Source organism: Equus caballus, chromosome 11 (assembly GCF_041296265.1).
Source record: "Equus caballus isolate H_3958 breed thoroughbred chromosome 11, TB-T2T, whole genome shotgun sequence".
Lineage (NCBI taxonomy): Eukaryota > Metazoa > Chordata > Mammalia > Perissodactyla > Equidae > Equus > Equus caballus.
This window is the reverse complement of record NC_091694.1, coordinates 55,198,085-55,223,000: the sequence shown is the minus strand read 5'-3', so window position 1 is coordinate 55,223,000 and position 24,916 is coordinate 55,198,085. Positions and strand designations below refer to the sequence as shown.

General features: G+C 41.9%; 1 protein-coding gene across 8 annotated transcripts in view; it reads right to left on the bottom strand.

Moving 5' to 3' along the window:
* Positions 1–14,893: 14,893 nt before the first annotated feature.
* The window catches only part of MYOCD (myocardin), a 90,519-nt gene continuing 80,496 nt past the window's right edge, over positions 14,894–24,916 (bottom strand). For 6 of the 8 annotated variants that reach the window (XM_005597794.4, XM_014728809.3, XM_070226576.1 and 3 more), the window contains 5 exons: positions 23,442–24,380; positions 21,150–21,293; positions 19,999–20,127; positions 17,811–17,868; positions 14,894–15,739 (listed from right to left, as the gene is read on the bottom strand). In XM_005597794.4, the coding sequence (XP_005597851.4) occupies positions 15,168–15,739; positions 17,811–17,868; positions 19,999–20,127; positions 21,150–21,293; positions 23,442–24,380 (1,842 nt within the window). In that variant the 3' untranslated portion in view covers positions 14,894–15,167. The remainder of the gene's footprint in view (positions 15,740–17,810; positions 17,869–19,998; positions 20,128–21,149; positions 21,294–23,441; positions 24,381–24,916) is intronic. The other 2 variants (XM_014728806.3, XM_070226578.1) reach the window with 1 other exon arrangement.

The window sequence follows — 24,916 nt, the reverse complement described above, 5'->3', positions numbered from 1 at the left end:
AAACAGGTGGTGACAAGCTCAGTGTGTTTATGGCTAGTGATTTTACCACACCTCTCCAGGCTACTCTTTCCTCACCTACTATATGGGGGTTTATAGTACAAGATCTCTAACCAATAAGTTTTGGGGAATCAACTAATTGACCAGTCTGTTTGCTCAATAAATTGCTGTTAGCCTAGAAAGGCCTAAGCCTTCCAGTATTTGGTATGTCCAAAATAACATTCTGTGTTACACTGTACCTGAAGGATATTACTTATCCTTTTCAGATTCTAATCACCTTTTTACCTGCAGGTATCAAACTGACACTATTTAAGCATCTCTGTTAATCTGAGGTGTCTTTTAAACAGGATGATAGATGTTCTCATCTTTGGGCATTATCAGCTCCAATTTTTCAGCCATCCTTGCATCTGTACCTTTGCCAGAGCCTTATCATGGTCTGAGTATGTTTCCCTACCTAGTCTCCTTGGACTTGACTCTGTGACTGCTTTGGCCAATGGCATATGGGTAGAAGTGACACCTGTCACCCCCCTGCTATGTGTTAGAGGCTTTGTAGATTTTCATCTTGTCCTCATCACCTCTGCCACTGTCGTAAGAAGAACTCCATCCAGGTGGTGTCTTGTTTCTCCCCTTGGGCTCCAGGACAAACATGGGGAGCAGGCCTGATACAGGCTATAGCTGAAATTAAAGGAGCAGTTAATAAATTCATTTTAGCACCGGTTATTTTAAAAGATAGATAAAATGAATAGATCTAGAGAAAGGGAAAAAGAAGAAAAACTGAAACACAACTTTAGGAATGAGAAAAAGCTTTTAATCACAGACGGCAAAAAAATAAAAAATTATGAGAGAATGCTTTTGCAATTTTGTGTTTACTTATTTTAAAATAAACTCTTTTTTCACTAGGAAAAATATAAATTGCTACAGGTGTTTCAAAAATAGGTAGCAAGCATGAGTAGACCAAGAACACTGAAGAAATTGGAAGAGTTGTCACAGAACAATACTCCCAAAAGGAGTCAGGCTCATATGGTTTTATGGGGAGTTCTTCCAAAGATTCAAGGAGCAGATTATTGCTCTGCTATTTAAAGTGTTCCAGAACACAGAAATAAAATGAAAGCAACCCAATGCATTTTATGAAATTGGCTTAACCCTATTACCAAACCTGATAGAGGGAGCACACACATGAAAACAACAAACCAATATTACTTACAAGAAGAGATGTAAAAGTTATTAATAAAATTAATTCACTTAATAAATTGTTAGTGAACAAAATCTGATAGTACATTTGTATATAAACGTGCATACATTTTAACAGTATTTATTCAAGAATAAATAATTCAGATACATTAGAAAAATGAAACCCATGCATATTCTTAGTGACCAAGATAACATTATGAGTTTATAGATATATTTCAAAAATGGGATCACACTGTTGTTAGGTCAATATGTTCTTTCCTATCTTCTGTTATCCTAAATATCTATTCAATTAACATGTTGATGGTGAAAACTCGCACCTATACTTATTTCCTTGGATAAAAATTAAAGAATTAGAATTTCTACATTAAAGGGTGTCATGATTTCAAGCTTCATGTTGTATTGCCAAACTATCATCTAGATAAGAAATGGAAACATTTTGCAGTCTCGCCTACCATGTTCAATTGTTCCATTTTTCCCCTACCTTCACCTACACTGAGTATCACCACTTTTAATAATCTTGCCAGACAAATAGATGAGAAATAGCATTACAGTGCTATTTTAATTTGCATTTGTTTTATATCACATTAAACATTTTCCTATGTTTCATGGCTATTAGTATTTATTCTTTAGTTATCTGCTTGTTTTTTCATGTCTTCAGCCCATTTCTCTCTTTTGGGGTTCCATATTTCCTTATTGATTTTTAAAAGCTCTTTATTTAGGGGCCAGCCCTGTGGCCAAGTGGTTAAAGTTCCACATGCTCTGCTTTTGCAGCCCGGGTTCATGGGTTTGGATCTCCGGTGTGGACCGACACCACTCGCCAGCCACACTTTGGCAGCACCCACATAGAAAATAGAGGAATATTGTCACAGATGTTAGTTTAGGGCTAATCTTCCTCAAAAAAAAAAAAATTCATTTATATTAATTATATTAACGCTGTTGTATCTTTTGGCAAATGTTTTCTCTAGTTTGCCCTCTCCCTTATAAAGTCTCTAATGTTGATTTTTGTCTTCCGGGAATTTTACATTTTTAATGTGGTCAAATCCATCAATCTTCTTCTTTATGTTTGATACCTTTGGTTTAATGTTTAGAATGGTTACCCTATCCCCAAAGGATAGAAATTTTCAATTATATTTTCACCTAAACCTTTTATGTGTTAATTCTCTTTATTTATAATAAATTTTAAATTCAACTTTTAGGACCAAAATGTTATCTAAAGCCAGTAGTTTTGACTCATTTCTTCCTCCAATATCATTTTGAAAGAACTGTTCAAATGTAACAGAGAAATTTTGTCACTCATGGAAATTAGAGAAAGGTCCCAGTCACAATCTTGGCAGAAAATGGTACGGGTCATTTCTGAGTGAGGGAGCACTGGCCAGGAAGAATTTACTACATGTGGTACCTTTTCGGGGAAATTAAATGGAGACTACACCATCTCTGATAGACGACCTCCCCCACCATCTCAGCCAGTCTGGATGAACCAGACCTCTCTATGTGAGAATGAGCAAAAAGAAAAAGAGACTCAGTACTTCAGTATAATAGTAAAGATGATGATGATGATGATGACAATGACGATGAAGATAATAATATAAACCATTTAACTAAGTACTACCACACATATTTCAACATACACTATTTTATTTAATCCTTAATAGAATTCTGGTATGAGGATTTTCTTGTCCCCATCACATAAATCAAAACTCAGAGGGTTTAGGCGAATGGCCATTCAAGTGTCACAACTTAGATTCAAATTCAGGTTATTCTAGTTCAAATGCCTGTGCTTTTATTACAGTTTATTACCTCCGTAAAACAGGGACACTAATCCGAGAATTCAGAGAAATGGCCTCCAGTGAAAAAGTTAAGCAGGAAGTAAGGGAAATATAATTTTAAAGTCTAATTTGTATTCTTGGTAAGGACTGAGAGAACATTGCTTTAATATGACAGGAGTCGGTTGCCATGAAAAAGAGCCATGTTAAACAAGAAAGAGTTCTTGGATAAGAAACACACAACCTCCAGACTAATGAAACTCACTAGAAGCAGGAAATGGCAGATTTGGCACTGCCCAAAATGGAATTGGTGCATTCGAAGATGCAATGGAAGAATGTTCTCCAAATCCAGAGGGAAAAAGTAGGTAATGCAATGGAATGATGAGACAAGAAATAGAGACATGGAATCTTTTTCAGAACATTTGAAAAATATGCAGTAAAATTTCCAGACAGATGATGAAGAAGAAATAAGCATAAAAATTCTAGAAAAACATTTTGCAGAGCTGAAGGAAGGCCCAAATCAAAATAATTCACCAAGTGCCAGAAAGTATTACTGCATGGCGGCGGGGGGACCCTAGACGTATTTTGGTAAAACTTCTGAATTTCAAAGACAGATACATACTGTAGTATATATTTGAAAGTTGCTGAGAGAGTAGATCTTAAAAGCTCTCATCACAGGCAAAAAAAAAATTGTAACTATGTGTGGGATGGGATGTTAACTAGACATTATGGTGATCATTTCGCAACATGTATGTATGTCGAATCCCTATGTTGTGTACCTGAAACAATGTAATGTTACATGTCAATTATGTGTCAATTTTAAAAAACAAACAAAGAAATCCAACAAAAAGACAAAGATATATACAAATGTGTGTAAGTACTATTCAGAGAAAAGAAGTTTGTCTCTGAAGAGAAGAGAAGCTGGTTTGCCTCATGCTTCATACCTGCAACACTCAATGCCCATAAAATTTAGGGCCATATTTACAGAGCTGCCAAGGAAATAGGTTATAACAAGTGCAAGTCAAGAAGTCCTCATCTGGCCTAACATTCACGAACAGGGACAAAAGAAAGTCATTTTAAAACATGTAATTACTGGAAATGTTTATCTACCATTCTCTAAAAAATATTACTAAAAAAATGTTTCTTCCCAAAAGAAATAAAAATCAAAATAAAGAACAAGAGAGAAAAATTTCTATGTGACCTTGGGATAGACAATGATTTCTTAAACATGACACCAAAAACCCTAACCTTGAAAATGTTGATAAATTGGGCTGTTTAACAGTTAAGGACTTTGGTTGCTCAGATCACACCATTAAGAGAATGAAAAAGTAACCCTCAGAGTGGGAGAAGTTACTTACAATACATATAACTATCAAAGCACTCAACTCCAGAATATGTAAAGAATCCTACAATTCAACAGGAAAAAAGGCAGAAAACCTAAATGAAAAAATGGACGTGAACAGGTACTTTACCACAAAGACAAATCCAAATGGAGATGGAACATATGAAAAGTTGCTCAGCCTCATTAGTCATCCAATACATACCAACTGATAGTACAGTGAACTACTACCATACACCCACAGAATGGCTAAAATTCAAAAAGACTGGCAAAATCAAGTGTTGGTGAGGATGGAGAGCAACTGGAACTCATACATTTTGGTGGGAGGGAAGTCAGTATGCACACTTTGGAAAACCATTTTGCATTATCATCTAAGGCTTAGCACTGTGTGTGCCCCATGACCCAACAATTTCTCATGTTCTGCAGAAATGTGATCATGTTTGCAACAAAAGACATGCTAGAATGTTTGTATTGGCAATATTTTTAATAGTCAAAAATTAGAAACAATTGAAACGTCCATCAACAGTAGAGTGGCTAAATAAAAGGTGATATATTCAAACAATGGAATACCACACAGAAAGGTAAATGGACAGTTAAGGACTTTACTGCTGCACCCAACAATGGGTGAAAACAAGGATGGATCAAACAAAAAAGGCTGAGCGGAAAAAGCTAGATTCAGAAGAGTGCGGACTATATGATTTCATGTACATAAAGTTCAAAAATAGGCAAAAGAAATCAATGGTAATAGAAGTCAAGATAGTAGGTACCTGTGAGGAGGAGGGAGGGGTGCTGGAAAGAGACAAGACCAGTGGCCTGACCCCTGCACCATGTCAGCTGAACAACTGGGGGTGAATGAAAGTGAATGGGGGTTCTAGGTGCCTCAGGTGGCTTATATTTAGGGGGACCACAGTCCCGCTTTGCCTGGGACAGTCCTAGATATGTCTATTGTCTTGGCCTCCTGTTGGATTTAGCGCTTATACTGAACAAAAGCGTCCTGGTCTAGATGATAAATTGTATGGTCAGCCGCACTGGACCCTGACCTTGCCAGATCTGGCAGTGATCAAATGATGCACTGCAGAAAGAGGGCTTAAATCCTGTCCTGGGCTTGGGAGAGTAGCAAGAACACAGGGTTAATCATGTCCTTCTAGAGGGCCATGTCACTCAAAGACAAGAGTTCCCCTCCCTGGAGGAGTCCAAGCTGACTTTGACCTGGAAGTCCTTTGCCTGAGCATGATACCAAGGGAACAAGACCACACCTTCTGAGGAGCTCCTTAGGCTGGCAGCAGCAATAAGTGGAAAGTCCCTGGACTTCCCTCTCGGCAGACCCTCTCCAATTCCCTGGCCTGGAGGCCAGGAAGCACCAAGGCCCATCTCAAAACAACCCATCTTAGTTGATACAGGATTTTCTAGTCTCAAAGAATATACATTCATGTTCCAGTTTCACAAGAAAAGCCAGGAACAGTGGCTCCTTCTTTCTACTTTTGGGTACAAGGAGGACATTCCTTGACATCTGACATGAGGTGGGCTTTGGAGTGAAAAAGTAGACGTCCTATTAATCTAGGCACATGGGAGATCAGGGTTTCCACTTTGAGCCATTCCTGGGGGACCGTTATTCACCTCCACTAAATGGTAAACATGAATAATCATTTACATTATTACTATTACTGTTATTATTACAGTATAATTACATTATTAGCAGTATTTGTGATGGCTAATTTTATGTGTCACCTTGACTAGACTAAGGCATGCCCACATAGCTGGTAAAACATTATTTCTGGTTGTATCTGTGAGGGTGTTTCTGGAAGGGATTGCTTTTGAATCGGTGGACTGAGTAAAGAAGCTCTGCCCTCCCCAATCTGGGTGGACACCATCCAATCCATCGATGGCCTGAATAGAACAAAAAGGTAGAGGAAGGGGGAATTCTCTCTCTTCCTGAGCTGGGGCATCCATCTTCTCCTGCCCTCGGACATTGGAGCTCCTGGTTCTTGAGCCTTTGGACTCCAGTATTTACCTCGTTGGCTCTGCTTGTTCTCAGGCCTTCAAACTTAGACTGAATTACATCCCTGGCATTCCTGGGTCTCCAGTTTGTAGACAGCATATCATAGCATATCTCAGCCTCCATAATCGTGTGAGACAATTCCCATAATAAATCTATATATCTACATAGACTCCATATATCTATATATCTCTAGATATATCTACACCTATATAGAGAGAGATATCTAGATAGATAGAACTAGAGAGAGATCTATATATCTATAGAGATGCCTATATATCTCTATCTCTATATCTATATATACATGTATCCTATTGGTTCTGCTTCTCTTGGAGAATCATGACTAATACCGTATTGTATCAATACTCAGTCCACTTGTAGTTTCTTGATCACCCCCATTTTCTGTCTCCAATCTTCACTTATTTCCCTAGAATAATGCTTGTATATCACATGGTTCACCATTTTACCTCCTCTTTAGTCATATCCTCAACTATCTGATTCTGTTTTCTTACTTTCATACCTATTCCTGCATCCTAAACTTGGCTTAACCCACATGTTTGCCTTCTCTGCTTCCACTGCCAGCTATCCATTTTATTAATGGAAATTCCCACTGTCATGTAGAGGGGATGATCTCCCGCCAAGTTTTCTGACTCTGCCCAGGCATCCTTCTGTGTTTCTTAATCAATTCTCTCTTCTATTTTCTGCTGCTCTTAATTCAGCCTTTCTCCATTATTTCTAAAACTTCTACCCCGCTATTCTCCCTCCAATAGATGAACATCATTTCTCTCTCCTGTTTCAAGCACAAAATGGAAGCCACCACATGAGAACTGTCTCAATGTCCTACCACCACCCCTATTGTGTACCCACACCTCCACCCACCCTTCTCTTTCTCTTCTGTCACAACAGACAGTTCTCTCCTCTTCCCAAAGGCAAATCCACCTCAGTACAATTCTCTACCACCTTTTCTCTTGTGTATTCTACCTCATTCTCATTAGCTTTAAAATTAGCTCAAATATCTATCCTCTTAAAAATCAGTCCTTTAAATGTCTGACTCTCCGCTCTGGCCCTGTGTGTCTTCCTTGCATCACTGTACTTCTTGAAAAGCAGGCCTGGATTCACTATCTCCACTTGTCACCTCCTTTTAATTCCTCAGTCTATACCCACCTGACTTCACCACTGCACCCACGATGCTCTCACCTTGGTTGCCAACCACCTCTTTATTATGAAATCAAACAACACTCTTCATTCCTTATCTTAATGGAACACAGGAGCAGTAGACGTGATTAAAGACTCCCTCTTTCTTGACATTTTCTCCCACCTTGGTATCTGGGATATCACAATCTCCTGGTTTTCCTGTTGGTTTTCTAGCCACTCCCTTTCATTGTCCTTCACCAATATCTTAAATGTTGATATTCTTCAGGATCCTCTTTTCTTCTCTCTCCACACATTGTGTAGGTCACAGCCATTCCATGACCTCAGCTGTCTTCTGTACACTGACTACTCCCACATCTCAATCTCTGTGCAAACTTCCAGACCTCTCTAGTGAATACTGTTGACTAGAGTGTCCCACAGGCACTAGACACTCAAAAATCAAATTAATAATTTTTCCTATCAAGTAACTCTTTCCTATCCTGGGCTTTTGCCTCTGTGAATAGAATTAACATACACTCCACATCCGACTATGCCTATGCCAAATCTGAATCCTCTCTGTCTTCCACCACCCACATCCAATGATCAAGTCCCATACTTTCCACTGTATTAACGTTTTTCAAATCTGCCTTCATCTCTCTATTCCCACCACTGCTTTCTTGGTCCAGTTACCATTGCCTCTTGGCTAGTTTATAGCAACAAGTTCTTGGAACAGATCCTTCCCTCACAACCCTCACAAAGAACCAATTTTATTGACACCTTGACTTTGGACTTCTAGCCTGAGACGATAAATTTCTGTTGTTTAAGCTACTTGACTTGTAATACTTTGTTACAGCAGCCTGAACAAACTAATACAGTTCCCAACTTCTGACATCTCTGGTATTTCGACATCTCCACCCCCAAATCCTCCTGCATCCTTGCTCTAATCTCTAGCTATCCTGAACTCTTACATCCCCCTGAACATGGTAAATTCTCACTTACCTCCAGGCCTTTGCACAGGCTGTTCCCTCTGCCTGGAATACTCTTTTCCTCCCCTTTTGCCTGGTTAATTCCTATGTCATTAATATCTTGTGTTAGTGGTCTCCTCTGGAGAGTCCTTCTTGACCATCCTTCCTATCCAACATTTTATTAAATGCCCTACCTATAGCACATGGTAGGTGTTTACTCTCACATAAGGACATATCAGACTATCTTGTCGTTCCTCATTTACTTGTTTATCTCCTTCACTAGATGGCAAACTTCCTGAAAGCAGGGGTTGTGTAGTGGAAATCTATACTTTGTGCCTTTTGAACATCGTTCCCCCTTTTGGTAATAGCACCCCAATTTTCCCTTAGAAAACCTCACCTCTTCCACTGTCAGTGCATGAGATTCAAGTGGTCCCACTCCACGGCTCAGGGTTGAACAGAGCGGATCCAGGCCCTGTGAATGAATTTGTACCTCATTCTCATGGCCACAGGGATGGGCGTGACTGCCCCCCACCCCCGGCCCCCGACCGCTAAAAACAACTGTGAGATTTCTGCTGGGACTCTTAGGAATGAGAAACTGTCTTTCTGCTGGAATTGCTAACCTGGCAGGATGTACACCTGGGGCTGCTGGCAACCTGTGAGCTTCTTGCTTCTGCACCGGGAGAGCTCACCAGAAAGTAAGGCCAGAGCAGGGAAGGCAGAGCCATGGCACGGAGCAAGATCAATTCTAGTCCAAACCAGGGCTTGAGATCTCCAATCCAGGGCTCTTTTCACAATATCTCAGTTCCTCCATGTGGTTTATAGATTCACTGATGAGCAAATGACAGTCAGGAATAAATTCAAGAGAGAAAAGCAGATAAAAACTGGGTCTTACTTGGGGAGTCTATACATTAGGTCATCTTGATGCCCAATTTATTCTGTTATTATTCAGTTTGCTCAGTTGCTAAACCAATGAAAACCTTGGGTTGTCTAGTTGCATGTGTGCATGTATTTTCATAGCATATATGTAACATGAGAGTCTGGTTTTTTCACAGAAGTCCTCATTTTATTAGTACGGTCAGCGGTAAGTGCAGGCAAGATATGCAGTGTTTAAGATGAGGGACTTTGGAGATAAAGTTTGACTACTGGCTCTGCCATTTTTTAGGTGTGTAACTTTAAGCAATTTACTTAGCCTCTCTGGACCTCAGTTTTTTCATATGGGGCAAAATGGGGATGACAATAATACTGCTTGATGGCACCATTGTGAGGATAACAGGAAGTCACACACCTAAAGGGCATAGCACCCTGCCTGGTACATCAGACAGTCAAGACAAAAGCTTACACCTGTTTTTAAAATAAACATTTTATTTAAAAATATATATATTTTTTAAAAGAACACATGCCAACTTTGGTATTTTAGCCATTGCTTCTTTTCTCTTCCTGGTAACCCACATTTCTTTCTGGTTCTGTATAGTTGAGCAAAGGAGACCAATACGAAAACAAACAAAGGGGCCCTGCAGAGCTCGTCCGCCTGGTCTTTTGATTTCTTTACAAAGAGCCTCTTGGAGTTTCACCGAGGGAGGACTTCCAGCACCCAGCAATGCATCGCCCTCTTTCCCCACTGGAGGCCCGCTGGAGAGGAACTCTGGGGAGCAGTGTTGGTTCTCGTCCTTTGGAAAACATTAGAATAGCAGCCAGGATCCCCATCATTGTTCTCCCTTTTTCCACAAACACCCAAGAGCTGGGAAACCACTTACAGGAAACTCACATTACTAGTGTCCATGAAGGGAGCAGAGGATTAAAATAAGCACAAAACAAGTTCAGAAGTTTGTCTTACTCCATGAAAGAAATTACCAAATCCCAGAATCAGAAGGGAACTTACTCATACGTTATTGAACTGAATGAGCCCTATTACAATTTCCCTGACAGATGATAGAAAAATTCTTCCCAGATCTCTTCCTGTCTTAAAATCTCTTCGTGGAAAGTCTCAACCTAGCCAGGGCTCCTCTGAAAATGTGGATTCTAGAATCAAACCCAGCTCCTTAACGTGACCTGCGCAACTCTCAGAACCATAGGACCATCTTCTTCCAGGATCTTGACCCTGTGTGTCTATTAATGTCATCTGTCTAATAAAGCATTAGCAATTTCAGCATCTGAACCACCCTGCTGGTTTATACTGGATTTATAGGAAAAAGAAGACCCCAGATTCTTTTCACTCCAAGTTCTCTCAAGTCTGATACCAACTGGTATGTCAGCATTTGTGGGCTTCCCACTGTGAGACAGGCAGCAAAGACCTGAAGAGGGAGGCCACGCCACCTCCACATTCTACAGATTTTCTCCTAAAAAAAGGAGGCTCACCATGGACACCCCTCCCCACCAGTAAGTGTCCCTTTTGTCTAGAGAGCTTGTTATGAAGACTGAGAATAGGGGTGAAGAGAAAAAAATGCTTCCTTCACCCTTCCCCGATTTTCAAGGGGCTTCAGAATGTGGCAATGAAAGCAAACTCTCAAGCTCTCACACATGCTTAAGTGGTGGGAGATTGAAAGAACTCCAAGGGATGTAGAGCTGCTGTTTGATCAGAGAGAGAGACAAAGAAGAATGTTAGTGTGGGAGACAGCTTTTAGCTAAAAAGGGGCTCTCCACTCTCCTTTCTGGAAAAACGAAGACCATCCTTTTTTTTTTCTCTTTTATTTTTTTTTTTTTGGCAGCGCTACAGAGTTTCTGATTAGAGGACTGGGAGATTCCCCATGTTCTTGCTTACAGCAACTGCAACTCCCAGTCACTCAAAATCGGAATCAACTGTACTGAGTCAATTTGGTATTGGATATCCGGGGATTTGCATGCTTTGCACAGGTTAGACATCAAGTAATTATCCATTATGAGTAAATTTGATGCAGGAGGTTCAGCCAGACCAGGATCCATTTCTAGAAGAGCTGATAGAGTTTTAAATAAATAATTTATGAAAAAGACTGTCTTGAATGCTTGGGATAGGTTTTATTTTTATTTTTCGGATTGGACGTAAATGTTTTGAATGGCAAAAGGCTGCCAGTTCACAGATTCTTGACGATTCAGGTGGAGGCACTCTTGGTTTCCTCACTTACTGGTGCAATCATTGCATTGTTCAGAACGGCTTCTCATCTGAAAATTTCTAACAGACTTTTCATAAAACAGTGTCTGAGTTGAACTGAGAGGTTCATAAGGAATTTGGGGGCTTTTTTTTCCTTCTTCCTTTTCCTCCTTCTTTTTCTTCCTTCCCTCCTTCCTTTCCCCTTTCCTCTGTCTCTGAATTTGAGTCTTTCCTTCTTTCCTTCCTTCCTTCCATCCCACCTTCCTTCCTTCCCTCCTTCTTTCCTTCCTTCTTCCCTCCCTCTCTCTCTCCCTTATAATAGAATGTGTGTCAACTCAATAACATTGTTAGAAGCAGGACCACCACTAATGAGCACTGGATAATGAAAGCATTGCACAAATGAATTTTCTGACTCCGTTGGATAAGTATGAACCTACAGGACCACAGCAGCATTGGGAATAGCTGCAAATGTCTTCAGGTCTGCTTCACCATGGGGGTTCCAGAAGTCTTAAGAAAACCACATGTGGTTATTTTTAGGCTCTAAGAGCACTAAGAAATGTGAACGTGGCTATCTCCATAAGTCACTGTACATCTTTTAGTACATCTGTACATCTTTTAGTCATGCCCAATTTGTCACCAGAAAAGAGGACACAACGAAGAGTTTAAGAGAACTTAAAATAAAAATCCCCAATAGGAGACAGATGAATTAACATGGATTATCTGATCCACTGGGAGCTGCCAACTTCATCAGTTTTCTCCCAATTATCCCCAGTTTTATCCCGTAAATCTCACATCTGATCTATGAAGAGATAGCATGACTATAGTATGTGGAGACTCTGAGAGGAGGTCGAGATCAGTAATCCTTGGGTCTGCTCTGTGTTGAGTGTGTTGGTTTACAGTAGCAAACAGGAACCATCTTATGGTTTGTCTACTGTGAGGCGTGACAGTCAGTCCCAGATTGTATCCTAAAAAGACCCCAATGAAGATGCACAGTCTGACAAAGTGCAGAGGCCTCCTAACCGGGTGAGTCCTTCTGATAGAGACACCAAAGGAAGTAATAATTAACATTCAGACCAGAGTCTCCGAGTAGGGACACCGTGAGTTTGTTTTCCAAAGGAAGTAAGGGGAAAAAAATAACATACAGATTGCACAACGTGGCACATGAAAAATGTACTGACCAGCAAGCTTTGTCAAAATCCAAATAAAACTTCAATATCTGAGGAATAAACAAATGTGAGGAATGTGTTAATAAGGTTTTCTTCCCCATCGCTTCATCTTCAAAGAAAAGACTGGTAATTTTTCCCTCTAGATTTTTGGTTCTGATGACTAACATAAAAGCAAAATGAAAAATTTACCAGGTGGGTCTTTTAAAGCACAATGCAGACCAAGGAATGTAAAAACGATTTTCATGTTCCTTTTATGCTCTTCTATAAGATACTGTATTACTGTTTCCAGCTACTAATGGTGAAGCTCCTCTGTCGTTTCACGTCCATATTCATTGTCAAGATGAGCATGTTGATGATAAGCAAGTGGCTGTGAGTCATCGGGCTGGAGCCCTTAGTCATACACAGAGAGGCAACGTGGAGTCTGGTTGGTTAATCAGGAACTTGTAGTGAGAAAGGCCATATCATTTCACAGCAGATTGAGGCTTAAAGGTTTTTGGTATAGAACTCTGTAACACTGCTTTTCAAAATACACAAACATGCATATGTGTCTATATATACATATACATGTGTGTGTATTTATATGTGTACATACATACACACAAATACATATACATATGTATACATCTATACACATTTGCATGTGTGTGTATATATATACATACACCTTCCCCCCCACTGCCCCAGTAAGATCTGGCAGCTTTCAGAGTCACAGTCACCAAAAACACTCCGTGTTCACACACATTTACAGGTTAACAATGGAATGACTTCTAAATCTTTGGTTTATCAAAAAAAGAACTTCTAAAATCACAACGTTTTTGGTTATTTTCTCCTTAAGTGCACAGTGAACAACATTTTTTTACAAAACAAGAAACAGTGCCTTAGTGATTTAAATTAAAAAAAAAACAGCAGTAGCTACTTTCTACAGCATGCAACACTGTATATAAAACGGTGGGTGGAGCCACAGAGAGCTTTAGAGGGACTGTCATGTAATTTGAGTTTTTCAACTCCCAGCGAAAGCACGAAAAGCACGAGAGGTAATGAGGAATGCATGAGACAATCGTCTTTTCTTCTTCCATCATTTTCAGTGTGCAATTGTGTTTTCTTTCAGAAACCCAGACCTAAAATGCTCTCTCCTTGTAAATATAATTCATATTTATCTTTACAATAGAATGATTTCCAATTTCCCCAGAGCAACACAAATCAATGATTGCTGTAAATCAAATGAGGGTAGAATGAGCTTTGTGACAGATGGGCCAAGTCACCAGTTTCTTCCTAAGGACATTCTTTCAACTTCCTGTTTCAGCAAATTATGCATAAGGTCAGTGAGTTCTCCAGGAGAACCCAGACTTTTAGCTTTTGAATTTATGGCTTTATTGGGAGTATGTCAGCTTGTTAGATCTGAGAAGTCCTCTTCTCCCACTGTTGGTGCAGAAAAAGAAAGATCTTCAAAAGAGGAGGAAGAGAGGATTGGTATCTTGAAAGAAAAGCAGAGTGGGAGAAAGAAAAACTGAGGTGGACCGCCCCCACACAGAAAAAGAAGTTGGACCCTCCATAAGCAATCCTATTATAGTAACCCAAGGTATTTATTCCCGTGATATGTGAAACGATGTTCTCTAGTCCTATCTAAATTATCCCTGATTTGGCTTCCTGAAGCTAGAGAGATCCTTCCAATCTGCTCACGTGGTCATCTCTGGTCTTTGGAACTAAAGGGGGTTGTGTTAGAGAACCTTCTATAGCAAGAGGTTTATTTTGGCTTTAGGGTTCTCCCCTGTTTCTCAATGCTTGTCGCCGCAGAGACAGTGGGAGTGACTCGGCTACTGGTTAAGAAAGAGAGAAGTTCTGGGTGGGGTTCTCTGGACCAAATGCAGATCTGCTGTTATCAGTGATCACACAGAGTCCTGGATACAGGATTGGAAACCACTCCAATGGGGCAGCCTTGTGGCTGAGGGACACTGAGTTGATTTCACCTTCCTGGGAATGTATTGGTCCTGTCCCTCTATGCTGCCTCAAGAACTCCCTAACTGAAGGTGGGCCTGACTTCTATTTTGAGAGACAGGTAATGGAGAGATGAGAAGCAGCCTCCATCATGGATATGTCTTCCATAACCCTTGACGGACAGGCTTCCCTGTACTCCCCAAAGAGTTTACATTTTCTTTCCACAGTACATCTAATAAATTCATGAGAAGAGCTTACAATGTGAGATTATGCCCCAACAATGCCTGAGAAAAATTATGGGCTAGAAAAAATACTGGTGTTTGAAAAGGCAGTGAAAGAATTTTGGTTTTGGCATTCTGATCTGAGAAAGTATATTTTTGAATGCATTGCTGAAATCATCAACAGTTACTGAATGTTGGTAAATATTACATTATCTATATAAAAAAAGACTCCTATTTGTTCTTGTTGATTGTCACAGAAGTCTCCATTACTTCTTTTTAATTCCCTCCTCTTCCTCCTCTCCTCCTCCTCCTCCTTTGGATAACATCAGTATTTATGGGTGTGTGCTCTGTCCCATGGAATTCCTATTGGTCTTCCTTAGCACTTTTGCATCAGGCATTCTACCACTGCTGTAAGTGAAGGTCCATGGGGGAATTCAAATTGAGATCCGTGACATCCAGGAAATCAATGTTAAAGATGCTGGGCCCGCTGGTGGTGAGGGAGTTAAAGCTTGGTGTGGAACTTGGTGGAGTGAGGTCCAGCCACTCCATGGTTTCCCAAGGAGATTCAGTGAAGCTTAGCTGCAGCCCATTGCTGTCCACAGAAGAGGGTGAAAACTGAGTCTGCATTGGGGAAAGGGGGCCTGGCAAGATCTCGTGTGCATTGAAGAGGTCTTCTGCAGCCTTCCCAGAGAATCCATCCATTATCCCATCGAAAGGAGGCTCCTCGCTCCCAATTTTTAGAAGGGCGACATCGCTCACCTTTCCTAAGGGGCTCTGGGAATTTAACAAGACTTCAAGGTGCTCATCACTGTCGGTGCCATAGTGATCGAAGGGGAGCTGGCCTCCCGAAGACGTGTGTTCAAAGGACGCCGAGGGCTTGGGGAGGGCAGCAGTAGGGCTTCGGGAAGACCCGAGGATCTTTGGGACTTTTTGAAGACATGAATGATCCTCTCTGGCATCGGCTGGCATTTCTGTTGGTAAAACACAATGGGAATTGTTCGATCACACAATATGAATCCTTGGAATGAATGAGTTACACTTAGACACAGGAGATGGCCACGCTTCTCTGGTCATTGCTCATCACCCAGTCTCCTCCCTCAGCTGCCCTATATAACCTCAGTTCTTCCTTCCTCTGGTCTCTCCCCAGACCTTTTCTGGGAATTCCACTCTGTGATTATCAAACTCTCAAAGCAGATTCCGTTACCTGCTCCTTCACTGACACCTGGCTGTTTGCTGAGGACACTACATTCTATGTTACACCCCTCCCTCCATGGGGCTCATTTACTTCAGAGCCAGAAGACGAATCATCAGGTGCCATCCATTGCCACTTTCTGACACACTGCCTCCCTCTTATAACTCCTCTGTGGTTCCTGGGGTCATGTTGCTTTCCCCATTCCCAGTCTCCTGGTCACTCCTCATCATAGACTGAAAACTCTATTCCCTGGTTTATTGCCTTTTTTCCCCTTCAACTCTTGTCATTCTCTGTGACTTCAGCATCCGCAGAAGTAACCCATTGTCCAGCTGGCCTCTCAGTACCTTGACAGCCCATCCCCCTCAACTCCAGCGCTTCCTCCATTCCCACTCTGTTAGACACACCCTGGGCCTCATCATTCCCAAATTCTGCATCCCTCTGAAAGCTCAGTTTCAAGCAAAATTTCCCACTCTCTGTCCATCCCCTCCCATTCCTCCAGCTCACTTATTAAGTACTCCATGACAGCAATTTCTCAGCTACTTGCGGTCACTCCAGTCTACTGACTACTATTTTATCACCACCCATCAGCGCCTTCTGGTTTTTACTTCTTTCACTTCTGATCTACCACTATAATTACTCTCTTATAAATATTCTCAAGCCCCTGGCTTTTTTCTCCTTTCATGATATTCCCTTGGCAAAATCCCACACCTGGAAGATCTTATCATGTGTTTTCTCTGAGCCCGCCTTGGATAAGCTGGATGTTACAAGAGAAAAATTACACAATGAAGCTGACTGGCTTCACTTTAAATTCATGATGTCAAGCCTACAACTGGCACATAACACTGCCCTGCAACCCTACTGTGTTTCTCCAGAAAACTCAATTCATTCATGATTGGTTCATAACCACTCTTCTTTCCTCCAATCTCCCATGTTCCCCTCCTGCACTGCCACTCTTTGCTGACCTTGCCACATACTTCATTAAAAATATAAGGGTGTCTGATATGAACCTTCTCATCTTTCCATCAGAAAATGTATAAAGATACATATACCTGCGCCCATTTTTCCTTCTTCCCTCTTGTTGCAATGGAAGAAATGCCTGTTCACTTGCTGTTGTCCATCTTTCTAACCAGACTGTGAACTCCATGAAAGTGGAGTCTTTGTCTGGTGTAGCCTTGAGCCTAGTGCCAGGCCGCTCCTTCTCGGAAAATTTACCTGTTGTTGCTTAAGGGTTCAGACCTGAGGCCTTTCCTTTTTACCTATATATTCTCCTTACACGATCTTATTCATTTGTGTGCTCTCAAATTCTAGGCACATACTCTGTAATTTTTTTTAAATAAATAAATGAATGACTTAAAAGGAGGCAAAAAGGGCATGTTGGTCATTTTTTGTAGCTAGCTTGAATGATGTTTAATCATGAAGGGATCATCCAGTGGGAGATTGCTAACGGAATTTCATTTTGAGTAGATAGCATAAAACTTGCTTTATCTGCTTTCTTCTTCTTCTTATAATTGAGAAGATAGGGACATTGGGAATAGAACAGCAGAGAGAAATGGTGTAGCAAGAGACGACATTTAGGGAAACAAAGACCGAAGTGAAACATGAAAACTATTAAAAGGACTGGTGAAAAATGTTCCAGGATAAAGGAACAAAGGCAATGAGGAATCACCCACTATGGCTTCTTTTACCTGCTCCAAATGTGGCCATGGAGCTCAGATGAAGTGACCCTCTACCCATAAATGGCTTTTTGGTCTGACTTACAATGAGCATCTGACCTTGGTCCTAAGGGTTCACTCCCTAGAGTACGCGCAGGTGCAGAGTCTCCTGATGGACAAGACACAGGGCAGTCTTACCTCCACTTTCAATGAGGACATCCAGGAGTTCATCCATCTGCTGACTCCGAGTCATTTGCTGTCGTAAATTAACCAAAGAAGACCAGAGAAGTTATAAGGTGGCTACCTCTTCCGCGGAAAATCATTAGAAGCAGCACTACAGGTTTCTAAACTAGATTTGGTGAGGGCTTTCCCCCCCAATTGTGGTAAAATACACACAACATAAAATTCACCATCTCAACTATTTTCAAGCACACAGTTCAGAGGCATTAAGTGCATTCACATGGTTGTGCCACCATCCCCACCATCCATCTCCAGAACTTTTTTCATCTTGCAAAACTGAAACTCTGTACCCATTAATGCTAACTCCCCCTTCTCCTCCTCTCAGCCCCTAACGACTACCATTCTGCTTTCCGTCCTATGAATTTGACTACCCTAGATACCTCAGATAAGTGGATTCATACAGTGCTTTTCCTTTTGTGACTGGCTTATTTCACTCAGCATAATGTTCTCCAGGTTCATCCATGTCATAGCACGTGTCAGAATCTCCTTCCTTGTTAAGTAAGGCTGACTAATATTCATTGTACGTATAGATCACATTTGCTTTATCCATTCTTCCATTGATGGACACTTGGGCTGCTCCGAACTTTTGGCTTTTATGAACAATGCTGCTATGAACATGGGTGTGTCTGGCTAAAGATTTTTGGACCTTGTGTGATTAAAACAGTATTAATTTTAGACAGGAAAACTACTGAATGAAACAATCTACTATAACAAGCGAAGGGGAGAGGAAGGCAGAATGCTCCCAGCACAGAGGCCTTCAGAGTGAGTTCAGTTGTTTGAGAGGTTTCCATCTCAGAAGCAGGGCATCTTAATGCACAGGTAGTATGGTCCTTTTTCTCACTTTGAAGTGACTTGGATCGGCCTCCTGTTTGGGTGTTGGCCCAAGAACGTGGCTCACATTTCCCTGGTTCCTCATCAAAGTAGCCTGTGGAACTTGTTGACCCGTTTAGGGTATACACCACTCCCCTCTGGCTCATCTGAGTTGTTAAGTAGTCTTGTTTATGGAAATCCACTTTGCTTAGCCCTCTTCTTTTGAAACTGTGAAGGATCAGTTGATGCTTACAGAAACCAGGGGAAGGAAGTGGGGAGAACAGAGGGAGGTATCTGTCTCCCTCCTCTAAGAGCCCAGTGCAATAAACACAGGCATCAGTAGTCAATACAAATGGAACGCTGCTCAAAGAATGAGTCATTTGCCAGTCCAGGAGGCATTAGATGCCCAGAGGGCCTGGCAGGTAATGTAAATGAGCCAACTACAGAACAAGAGAGAGGGGCAGAGCGTAGAACATATGCCTAGTTCAAGGAGGCAGTGGATACTTTGTTTCAGAAAACTGTTGTCTGGCAGAAATGAGGCTCCAGTATTGCCAGATTCCCTAATTTTTCATAAATGAGAAACCCCACTTTTTGCCTAAGATCTCCTGATATTTAGAACGCTTTCTCAGCCAAACGAAACCTAACTGCAGGCTGATTTTGATCTGCAGGATACCAGGATGCAGCAACAGATGTAGATGTTCTTTTCTAAGTTGAGCACAAATGAAGGTCCTTCTAATACTTTATCCAAGCTCAGATCATTTGAAATATGAGTTTATTAATTGTTTTTCTTTTCTTTTCTACTTTTTATTTTGAAAATTTCCAAACATGAGCGAAAACAAAGGATACAATGAGCCTCCGTTATTACCCAGGCTGCACGGCCATCAATATTTTGCCAGGATCACTGAATTTTGAAGCTAGGAAGAACATTAGAAAGTGTCACCCTGACAATTGCTCTCGTATACTTGAGTACCTATCCTGTCCCTGGACTATGTGGTAAGTGCTACATTATCTAGAATCCTTACGAAGCAGATATTGGCCGTATTTTATACAAGAGAAGTTGAGCACTTGCCCAACTGGCAGTGGCAGCTGGCTAGTGGCCGAGCTGGCACTAAGTCCAGGCATCTGGGTGCCCAGCCCAATCTCCTCTCTCTGCCTCACATAGCTTTTATACACACACAACACCTTTCTACAATTAGCGCCTAGACACTTTGCTCATTCGGGTGGGGAGGCACCAGACACACTCATATCAGAATCTACATGCATGAAGCTGAATCATGTAAGACAATGTCTACTTAGTCAAGTCTATTCTTCTATGAAGAACAAGTCATGGAGTTACCTGTTTTACTGCATCTTCATAGGACGGAGGCTGTGTTATTTCTGGAACTGCTGAAGTTGACTTAGAAAAAGTTGGGGATGGAATTGAAAACTTTGGTCCCGCCTTATCAGAAGAGTGTAAGCCAGCCATCTGTGTGGGTAAAATGCAGAGAAAGACAATCAATTCATGGGTCAGAAATGGTACTGCTTCTGTTTCAGAAACCAGAAGGCCAAATTTTGGAATAATTGATTGAAGGGGAAAAAAACAGCTAGGGCTTAGAAAACAACTCCAATATATTAACAAGACTACATATCACTATGTACACATTGCTGGAGGCATCTTAGGATGGGAACCTCGCAGGTTCATTTCCCCTCCTAAAGTATAGCCTGTCTGTTAGGAGAAAGGGAGACGAGAAACAGAAATAAAGCAATAGAGTCCAGTCCGATAAAGTCCATCAACTCAGGAATTTCCAGAATAATTTATCACCCAGGTCGTTTCATTCCTGAGTGTATTTGCAGAGAGTTGGAGGCACTGCTGGAGTATCTCTTCGTGAACCCGTCTTGTGTATTGTGTGTTCTGTGGAGTGCCTGCGCCATTTCAGGGTCTCTGTCCCCAAAGGACGCCCTGCCCTGACTGGTGGCATGTAGCACTTTTGTCTCATAGCCGTCTCATATTTGCCTCCTTCTTGTCACCTCTTCACTGCTCCTTGCAACTCCCCATATCCTGGATCCTTCACATCCCTGATTCTTCCACCTGCTGATATGTATCATCCCTTCTTTTTTTGCAGAGATATTGCACTGTAACTCCAACTTTCTGTACCTCTCCTGTCATTTCCACGAATCCAGTACTTTCCTCTTTCTCCAACTTTATTTTCCTATATGCCCTTATTCCAGTCTTCAACTCTACTAAAACTGGTTTGTTCGCCATCTTGGTTCACAAACATACCATGGCCATTTTAGTCATCACAACTTCTGGGGTGACCCCAGGAAATACCTTTTGGAATATTCTAACTTATATCTGCACATCCATTTCAGTCCTTTTCAAGTAGACTTGATTTTATCTAAAATGTCATTTATTTCTGCCTTCGAACCTCATCATTTGGAGGAGAGGAGCCACAGAAGAGAGAAGAGGGAAAGTCAATGCCAAGTTTAAACCTTTTTCCAGGTGACTACCTTTTGCTGTACACCTGGGCTTTTGGGACAAGAGTTGCACCCAGCACCATGGCTGCTGTCTGCCTGGGCTCCAGAGAAAGAGGAGTGGAGGCTGGAAGGCTGGGGAGAGAAGCTTGGAGGATGGCCCTCGTGTGCCCCTGAGTTCTGTAGAAAGAAAGAAGCAAAACATTAAATGAGCACTAGTGGCATACTTGAGAGTAGCCTTTGCTGAGACTACTGGCCCTGGCCCTGGGGTCTTATCGCCTCAAACCTGCCTAAATTCCATTACCACAGTTTCAGATCTGCCTTGGTACATATCATCCACTGCTCGAAAACTTTGCATGGCTCCCACATATCCACAGTATAGGGTCTCCATTTCTAACCAGGATAAGTGTTCCAGACTCTCCACAGTCAAGTATTACATCCTTCTGGAAGCTTAAATTCTACTAATCCCAACATGAGCTTCCCTCAGCATGCCCCGTACCTTCTACCTCCGTATCTTTTTTCATATGGAATGCCCTTCTCCTGACTCTCTTTTTTAACTCTATACTTCTCATTAAGTCCAACCCTTTTGGCAAGGCTTCCCAGACTTTTCTAACCCTTCATCAAGCTGCCTCCCCCCTCAAAATGCTTTATGCAGCATTTAATGTCATAAGCACAGATCAGTAATGTTATCCAATATTATTGCTCTTTATCTTTTTATCATGTAAGCATTCACGCCTTCCAGGAGTGCTTTGTAAACCACAAATTACTGTACAAATGTTAGTTCTTCTTGATAATATCAATATCATTAGAACTGAGCATCTTATGGTCCAGAGCTATGTTCAAGAGCTATTTTTACCTTTGTTGCCTAGGACACTATGCACTCAATACAGGTTGTCAACGATGATGACAATCCATTAAAGTCCCAACTCCTCCCAAAGTGCCCACTCAGGAGTGGGCATCATTCATTTGAATGTGTTGCTCTGGTAGCTTCGGAAAAATAGATTATCATAAACTATGGCTACACCTCAGACTCCCAGGGTAGAGAACATTCAGTGTGAGAAAGGCATGCACTTTAGAATCAGATAATTTGGTGTGGTCCTGGGCAACTGGTTTAAACTCCCTGAGCCTCATTTTCCTCAAATAAAGAATAATAAATAGGAACTCAGAAGGTTGTTGTGACAATTAATGAGATTACTCATATACTTGCCTCCTAATACTTGACACGTGTCAGGTATCCAATTAGTGTGAGTTTTCTTCCTATTCTCTTTCTAATAACATGATTTCAGAACCTTTTGATAATGCAATTTTCTTTCTCAGATAGACTTAAATAGACTTTCCTAATAATTCTTCAGCTTTGTAGACAAAAGGAAAGCCTTTGATGATCACCTTGGTCTAGTCTTTGAACTAGTTACTATTCTAAGCCATCTTCTGCAACTCTCCTCTCATTGTGCTCCAGCCATACTGGCCTTCTTTCTGATCTTTGAACATTCTACACATGCTCTTACCTCAGGGCCCTTGCACTTGCTGTTCCTCCTTTGCCTGAATGCCTTCATCCCAAATATTCACAAGGCTTTCTCCTTTACTTCCTTCCAAGTTTTGCTCAAATGTCTCTCGCCCTTCTGCTTAAAGTTGCAAACTTCCAACCTCCTCAACCCACTTCTCTGCTTTTTTTCCGTAAGATGTATCCTCTTCTGATATATTATATAGTTTACTTATATTTACTGTCTGTATTCCCATGAGAATACAGATTTTTGTTTGGCTAGTTGAGCACTAATCCTCCAAGTCTAGAACAGGGCCTGGCACACAGGAGGCGCTCCGTAACTATTTGCACTGCAGACCATTACATGGAGAGAACAGTAAGGTCTGGCAACTTCCCTGTTGGGTTTCTTGGTGAATTGGTTTTGCATTTGGTAAGGCTTTATGCCAAGGAGTCCTGAAAACAGGGGTCGGCAATCTGGCCCACTGCTTGTTTTTATAAATAAAGTTTTATTGGAACACAGCCATGTGCGTTTTTTACAAGTTGTCTATGGCTGCTTTCATAATACCAGAGTAGAGTTGAGTAGTTGTGACAGAGAACATTTGGCCCATAAAGCCAAAAACATTTATTATCTAGCCCTTTACAGAACAAGTTTGCCAACCTTGGGCTCAGAGAAGTGAGTTTGGTCTACTGTGAAGGCTTGCAGACCATCGTGGAGTCTGGAAGCTGCCGTTGGGCTTTTGGTAAACCCCTCCTGTTAAAAGTTCCAATGTCAAGTCCTTAGCAGTTGCAAATCCATATCCCACTGCCAGAAAGAGAGGTGCACTGGGCATGGGGCAAGGAGTCCTTACCTGTGCAGTACACACCTGGCTGCCGGCAGGTGAGGAGACCCTGTGCCCTTCTCCTTGAGGGCCTGAAGAGGAGGGTAGGAAGTAATGGTTGTTTGGCGATGGGGGCAAACTGATATGCTGGGGGCTTTTCACAGCCCCGAGTGGTGAATGCTGAGGGGAGCACTGTGGGCTGAGAAATGTGGAAGAAAGTACGGTGGTTTGACCTGAGGGCTCCGCGCAATGAGTGTTCCCAAGGGGCAGGAGTTGAGCAGCTTCACAAGCTGGCGATTGGCCTTCTGAGCTGTTGCTTTGTCTTTTCACAGCTATTTGTTGGGATGCAAAAGGGCAACTGGAGACTGCATCTTCCTGCTTGATGGGAGCAGCCAAGAAAGGCAGTGGCTTCTTCTCAGAACAGTTGTTCCTCTTCTGCTTCTGCAGCTGCATCCTCAGCTCCTCCACTTGCCTTTGTTCTTGCTGGAGTTTCCAGGTGAGCTCATTTATCACCTTCTGCTTCTCCACCAGCATCTTGTCCTTTTCGGAGTCCAGCCCGTCCAGCTCGGAAGGCATGGAGCCCCCATTTAGACTGCTCATGAGGCTCTCCTCTGTGCAGGCGTGAACTGGGGATGGGTGCAGGCCGAAGGATGGGGAGGCATCGTTGAAGGTGTCGGGCAGGGACCCCGCCACTGACAGGTCAGACGAGGCAGGCGAGATCGGGGGACTGGAGCTGGTGCTGCCGAAATGGTAGAAGCCGTTGGATAAGGCGCTGGTGGAAGGAGAGGACTGGTAATTGGGCAGCGTGTTGGTCGGCGTCACAGGAAAGGTGACAGTTGTTATATCACCGAAGTTGGGCACGGGGTTCCCAGAACAGTCCTGGAAGGGCCGAAGCCGGTCCATGAGGGCTGTCTTGGTGCCTGACACTGGCAAACCCCGTATGCGGAGCTGCTGTCTTAATTCAGAGACCTAAGGAAACCAAGATATTGTTAGTGTGCTGTTTCATGACAATCTTTTAAAAAATGTATTTATTGTTACATTAGCTTTAAAACATCACAAATGGAATTTCACAATGTCCTCTTCTCTTTTTATTACTTTTTTACAATTTCTTCCCCTATTCTCCATATAAATACGTTTTACACAATTTTAATGATTGTCTTTTAATTTATCTTACACTGTGTTTTCGTGATCCCAGAATCATAGAAACATAGAGCTCAAATGAACGTGGTCTACTGCCCTCCAAGCCGCATCCCGGTCCTGATCCCCATTTTATAGATGAAAAACGGATGTCTGCCTGGGTTTAGACGTCAGCCAGAAACCACGCATCCCAAAGCAACCTGCGAATCCAGGTCTTCTGCTTCCTGGCGAGGTGCTCTCCCTACCATGCTCTCTCTGTGGATGGTTCTCACACCTGAGCAGGCACCAGAATGCCTGGCCATGGGGTTACAGCACAGACAGCTGGGCTCCATCCCTGAGTTTCTGATTCACTGGGTCTTGAGTGAGGA